Below are 6,956 nucleotides of genomic sequence, written 5' to 3'. Positions count from 1 at the left end.
AACAGACCTAGCGATAGATTAAAGCATATTAAATGCACAATTATTTTTTCATACCCTCACAGCCACTTCGCCCACGAGCATTGTGGGTGCTGGTGGGAGATTGGAATGGCTGATGCTATTTGGATGTCACCTTGCTAAGTGACTTCATGTGATGTCAGCTAAATGCAACAGACAGTGATCTCACACTGATGAGGATGTGTGCTATCAAAATGTGACAGTATAGCCACACGCAGTCCTTGGATAATCTTCTCCGCTCTCTAGTAAATGTAGAACCCGTTAGGAATAGACGGTGGCGTCTGGCACATCACTCCTCAGTAAGTTAGTAATCGGAATTTCCAGATTCAAACTGGTGGCTTGTGCTTACAGTATAGCTTTTAAAATCTATCAGCAAAGATTTTCGCTGTCCTTGTAATTCGTTCTTTTGTGCTGCTTAATGAGCATTAATCTGGTGCCCCTCGGTGCCATTGTTCGTGGAGATGTTGATTTGAATGTAAATGGGTGACATGCCAAACGCAAGGTGCTTATTAAATTGATGTGTGTCTTGGCTTTCCTGGAATGCAGGGGAGATCAGAGCGGCTCTAGTCAGCGGCTGCTCACACCAAGTCCTGGGATGGCAAGCTCTGGTCACTTGGAGACAGTTGTGTCCTGTCCCAGGCAGACGGCAAGGAATGGAGCCTCCGCCACTAGCTGCAATGGAGCTACCCCAAAGGCATTGGCCTTTTCCATCGAAAGAATCATGGCCAAAACCTCAGAACCAAGGAGCCATACTGAACAAAGACAAAGCTTGGAGAAAGCAGAAGGCAAAAGGGTTGGGAAACTGTGCTCTCCTGTCCCGTGTATGCTTCCTATCCAACCATTTCCTTATGACTTGCAAGCTAAAGCTCTCTTGAACTATTCTGAGGTATGGAAGACTAACCTGAGGGGGTCACTTTGTACTTCCGCGGCAATGTGTAAATCAAACTGTGGGATGTGCTGTAAAACTGACTTAACTTTAGGCTCTTCTATGATGACTACTAACAGACTGATCAAACCCCAAGTCATAAACCAAACAGTCGCTATGCCTGCCAACGGTTCCCTTTATTATTTCAACTATCTGGACACTACCTACCACCCTTCAGACTTGCTTCATGGACATCACATCTTCCCATCTCACATCCTCGGCTCTCAGCCCCCAGCCTCGCTTTCTGCTCACCAGAAACTTCTTTTGTTGGAAAATGCTAAATTTGCCAGCCTGGCTGCAGAGAAATATCCAACGCCACAATTTCCTCACAAAGAACGTATCCCAGGACAGCTGGACCAAGTGATCAAAGAAAACAGCAGCTTTCCAGTCGAAAAGAATGTAATTAAAAATCATCAAAAACTGAGCAACACCTCAAACGATGGCAAACCCAAAAACTTTACCTGTGAAGTTTGTGGAAAGGTAACATGATGATTAAAACGCAATTCTACCACAATGTTTCTTTTACTGATAATGGATACTGTTCTCGTGAGAAAGAAACGAACTGGATCGACATCAACTGTCCGGCTCCAAAACAAATTGCATGTTCATGTTTATTTTTTCTTCCTTTTCCAGGTTTTTAATGCCCATTATAACTTAACACGTCACATGCCAGTTCACACTGGGGCCAGACCGTTTGTGTGCAAGGTCTGTGGGAAAGGGTTTCGACAAGCTAGTACCCTATGCAGACATAAGATAATCCACACACAGGTACGTACTTGCGCCTTCTCTCATTGTCCAACAATCTTTAACAGCAAACCATTTACTAATTAGCTTATTAGCTGCTTCGGTATCTAGTATATAGTCTCAGTGTTACTGAGTAATAACGTACAATAAAATTGACAATGCCCGCGTTTCTGTTTAAATAGTATCAGCTCTCATTTCAGTTTTTAAGTTACTTTCTGAAATCTCCCTTTAAATTATTTAATATAACAGTTTTTGAACGTGCTACGTTGGAATTAAAATTCGCGCATGCCTTGTGCTGAATGATTGCCTGAGCTCCATTTATTTCTGCTTAACTATGTTTATCTGACCGTCGGTGTTCAAATGATTTCTGCCATTCGTTTTCAGGAGAAACCTCATAAATGCAATCAGTGCGGAAAAGCTTTTAACCGAAGCTCCACTCTCAACACTCACATTCGGATCCATGCTGGCTACAAACCTTTTGTTTGCGAGTTCTGTGGGAAAGGATTTCACCAAAAAGGTACTTTTCAAAATAGCGTCTACTTTAATTTGAATTAGTTTTCACACAAGTAGGTATCCATTTGGCTCCGTGCATCCATCATAATTAACCCTTACGTTGATGGTATAGTCTTGTTAGTGCCTGCTACGAATGCGTGTCATTTTTACGGAAAGTATTAACATATTTCTCATCTAATATAACATCCATGATTCAATGTTGCCTCTACATTTTAGTTTAATATACTTTCTTTAATAATTTAACGGCATTTATTCATTTAACCTGACTAGTTCCATTGGTAAACATTGTCTCATTATACAGTAATACAGAACTATGGAAAAGCTAGGATTGTAGAACTCAGGACTGTAGAAATTGTTAGCGGGTTGTGGACGTTTTCTCAAAACCTACTATTCTTTATTTATAATGAAAATCGTCGGAAGTAACTGCCATTAAGAAGTGTTTTTCTGCAGCATGCCTAGGGTATAGCTGCCAGGCTGAATCCAACCTATTTCAAATCGGTCGTGTCATTTTGAACGAACCCTCTTCTAATATGGCTCCTTAATTTGGGTTGTGGGTCAGAAGCTTGACCTCTGTCTAATTCCTAATCTGACAGTTTTATGCAGCCCTTACTTGATTGAGACAAAGTTTGACAACTTCTTGACTTCCATACGCCGACACTAACACAAGACTGCTTAATGAAGCTTTACTTCTTCTTAACATAGAAATTCCCTCATTTGAAATTAACTTAATTGTGAACTCCTGACCCTTGTGGGTGGGGGAAACTTTCACTAACTTGGATTTTCTTTTTTTCCGCTAGGAAACTACAAGAATCACAAACTGACTCACAGCGGAGAAAAACAGTTTAAATGTAATATCTGCAACAAAGCATTCCATCAGGTCTATAATTTAACGTTTCATATGCATACTCACAACGACAAAAAGCCCTTCACTTGCGGCACTTGTGGGAAAGGGTTTTGCAGGAACTTTGACTTGAAGAAGCATATAAGAAAATTACACGATGGTAACTCCGCCACAGCCCCGGCGAACGAACGTTCAAGGGTGGGGCAAAGTTAGTTTTATAGACTCCGATTTAGGGTTTTTTTTGGCGGACAATCATTTTGGCGTACATGCATTTTTAAGTATGATCTATTTGAGATTTTTCGATGCACTGCAATGCTCTTTACTTCACACACGGTTATGCAACAGTGGACAATTCATAAGATAACTTTTCACACTTGAATTTGTATGTTTAAATTCTGCTTGCAGAAAAAAAATATCGAGAAGCGACAGCATGTCTTGGTCCTACAATATTCCAAAAGTGTCGTGAATGAATCGTAATGTAAATATTCACGTTAAAATGTTAATTAAATGTCTTATATCATATTATTTTTTCCTGTATTGTAGTATTTTATATATGAAACTTACCGTGGATTGGTAAATCTGAAATTTTAAAGTATTTGTTAGGACGTTGGTTCGTTTGCATTTCTGTAAATTTAAACCCTGTTGTAAAAATTGAACGTGTCTACCTGCAAAATAAAAAATAAAGTTTCCAATTATGCGTTTATTTGAATTGCACAGATTCGCACATAAATGGAAAGGGGCGATAGCTGCTCTGCTCATTCAAAAAGAAAGAATATTAATTTGGGCAACAATAAAATCTGATGCGAAGTTATATCATTTGCTGAAATTTAACGATAACGTATTCCACATATTCCTGTTTAAATGTTATATTTATTTTTTTTACACAAAGCAGTAGAGAATAGGAAGCATCCGGGCTCGTTTGCACTAAATGCGGCATAGAACAGTTTCAAAGAACCTTCCATTTCGTTACTTTTGCTGGCAACCCAAAAGTGACACCGAGTCCTGTTTGTGCCAGGGAAATAAAGCTGTTATCACGTCCCCACGCAGAGCAGATGGGCGAATTCGACGGTTTTAACGTGAAGATTGGTCAGTGTGGATTTCTTTCCAGTATTTGGTCTTCCCTAAACGCTCCACTGTCCAAATAAACATCACTAACTGATTGTGCCTCATCACTTAAGCATTTCATAAAGCTCACTTGTTAAAACGGGGAGATAAAAGTGTGATTTGCAAACATCAACCAAATTAATTGAATTTAAAGCAAATATACTCGATCTTTTAAATAAAACAAACGGGAAACAACGCAAAGAAAATTACACAACGATCCGAAGAACAGGTTTAGAAATGCGTACCAAAGTATGCACCAGGAGTCTAATTAACAAGGCAAAACAGGCTTTTTTTTTAAAATCAAGTAACTGACGCGAGATGGAAATGTTAAACCTCGACTTCGCACTTTCCATAAAAAGTTCCAATGCGTCTGTTACCATGAAGTGTCTGGGTGGCGCTTTTAGCAGCTTCGCGACCTTTTAGGGCAAAATGTGAATTTTTAAAATGCGTTTATTGAGAAGCGACTGGTGAAGAGAGTTTACTATTACTGAGAAATTCGGAGATACAAGGCATTCGCCACATTTGCTGTTTCTCTAGCTGAAATAAAATCCAGTGGTTTGAGAATTGTGATTTCATTAAAATGGAAAAGTCTCTTCCATATTCCTTGTAAATAACCTCGCGCACTATAGTTGCTATTAGTGCGAAGGAGCTATTTTCTAAGCGATTGATTACGAAATTACCCAGTTAGTGTAATTGAGCTTTTTACTCGAGCAGATTAAGTGTCCCTTCTCGACACAAATTACTGTTTTATTTTTAGAATACAGTGATGGAAGTGATTCCACACTTGATCCACAGAACATGATCAAACTCAAAGCAGAAACAGTACGCTTTTAACAGTGCTAACGGTAATCAGGCAAGCTCTCTTAGGAGAAGACATTTCCATATTAGCCAATTTGATGTAACAGTGGATAATAAAGTACTTAAGGGTTTTCAAAAACTCCTTTTCCCATGTCTCGCTCCTTTTAATATGGGATAATTTATTCTCCCCACGTCTAGACGAACAATATTATTACAGTGTACCAACAAAATTCTGATTTCAGCTCAGCTGCGTGCTGCTCACTCCACGTTTCTCAATGAAATTTAAATTAACCGTTAACAGTAAACGGTGAAACTATCCAGGGACTGATTAAAAGGCCAATAAGTTGAAGAGAATTGCGTGTACACCTTTTTACAGTTAATTGAGTGGGTTAATCTTAGCGGCTCGTAGACTGGGTTATAAAGATACCATCATGTGCTTTTGGGGGAAATGTGTTATTTTAATTAAAAACGAAACAAAAGCGGCTTGTTAATTATATTAAGGAACCTTGTTAGACACAAAAGTCTCCACTACAGCTCGATCTATTACTGTTTGCTGCACATTGATGATGGAAGTTGCAATTACAAATTGTTTACTCCGTTATACAGAAGGAAAATCCTCACTAGGGCTTTCGAGGCCCCTTCCAGTGCCTCACAACATTTCCACTGCTTCTTGCAGAATCAAAAGTTACTGCCTCTCATTCTTAATTCTTTTAACAGCCACCCATACACGCTGAAATACTTATTTCAATACACGAACAAAAAGTGAAATTCTAACTCTACAAAGCGCTATGTCCTAGTGGGAAAGCCACTGACAAATGTATATCCTGAAACATGCAAGTGTCTGATCGTCTCCGCACTACTGGAACCTATCCACAATGTGTTAGCTTGCAAAGACCAAACTTAACAGATACAACTGCGACTTGTCAACATGTTCTAACTTATTGTACTTTCGTCACTCTGTGTTTTGCATGTGCTTACAATAATGAGCTCCGTTATCAATTAATACACTCTTAATTCTACTTTTGGTTTGAACTATTAACAATAAAGACTGAAAGATGTAACCTTTTATAGACTTGCAATGCTAACCCACTAATTGCTCTCTCCAAGTCAGCGCAGTTATCCCATGATATCTCAAATTTTCTGAAGTTATTTTAATCCTGGATCTTTTAGATGCGGCAACTTCCTGCCAGGCATGGTTCTCTGTTCCAGAATACATCTCCATGTCTTAACCATTTCCAATAGCGAAAAAAACATTTTTAAAAGTTATATAAATCAATATAAACCACCGTTCATAGGCGTGTACATTTCCACGTTATATGCATATAAAGGTGACATTTCCGTGGACTATTGCATTAACAATTCATGGATGTTTCATTTCATTGTGGGACGAGTGCAAACTATATTTAAGCTAAGTGACGCTTTAACACTTCCAACTGACCATAGATGATGCTTTAAAATTCATTCAGTGAAGCGCAGTGTTAGGCTTCGCGGTTAGTTACAATATCCTGAGTGTTTTGGAAGTAACCTTCAGAAAGACTGGACCCTTAGCAATATTAATAAAACTTAAGTACCCTTCAGTTGTCCCAAAAGTTTGAAAATTTGAACCGAACGACTGCGGTGAGTTTAAATTTACCTCACCCAAGCATACTTACATCATAAAATTAGTTAAAACATGTAAGCGTAAATTGGGAAACTTGTCGCAGCAGGTCAGGGTGGATAGAAGGAATAAACATGCCCAGATTTATTTACAGGCCTAGTTACACCATATTCATAAATACAGCTGACTGACACCTCATGTTTTAATTAGCAATTGGGAGATACTTTTGCTTCCTGGGGAGATAAAGCCAAGAGGAAACCTGGAGAGAATACAACCTGCAAAAGACAAAAAAAAAATGCTGCATCCACCCGCACCCCAAACAGGCAATCTGAGCGCACATGCACAGAATTGCTGTATACACATGCTGCGTGTATACACCCGCATTTGCTTTGTATATCCATATAGCACGTATGCAATCC

At 39.1% G+C, this 6,956-nt stretch overlaps 1 protein-coding gene across 1 annotated transcript; it reads left to right on the top strand.

Moving 5' to 3' along the window:
• Positions 1–595: 595 nt before the first annotated feature.
• Positions 596–4,976, top strand: fezf2 (FEZ family zinc finger 2). Its single transcript, XM_041191617.1, has 5 exons — positions 596–1,420; positions 1,574–1,708; positions 2,069–2,201; positions 2,995–3,246; positions 4,900–4,976. The coding sequence occupies exons 1-5, from the start codon at positions 611–613 to the stop codon at positions 4,974–4,976; spliced, it is 1,407 nt and encodes a 468-aa protein (XP_041047551.1). The 5' UTR covers positions 596–610.
• Positions 4,977–6,956: the final 1,980 nt, after the last annotated feature.

This window comes from Carcharodon carcharias, chromosome 7 (assembly GCF_017639515.1).
Source record: "Carcharodon carcharias isolate sCarCar2 chromosome 7, sCarCar2.pri, whole genome shotgun sequence".
In the NCBI taxonomy this organism is placed as follows: domain Eukaryota; kingdom Metazoa; phylum Chordata; class Chondrichthyes; order Lamniformes; family Lamnidae; genus Carcharodon; species Carcharodon carcharias.
The sequence above is the reverse complement of the archived record's forward strand: the minus strand, read 5'-3'. Positions and strand labels throughout refer to the sequence as shown.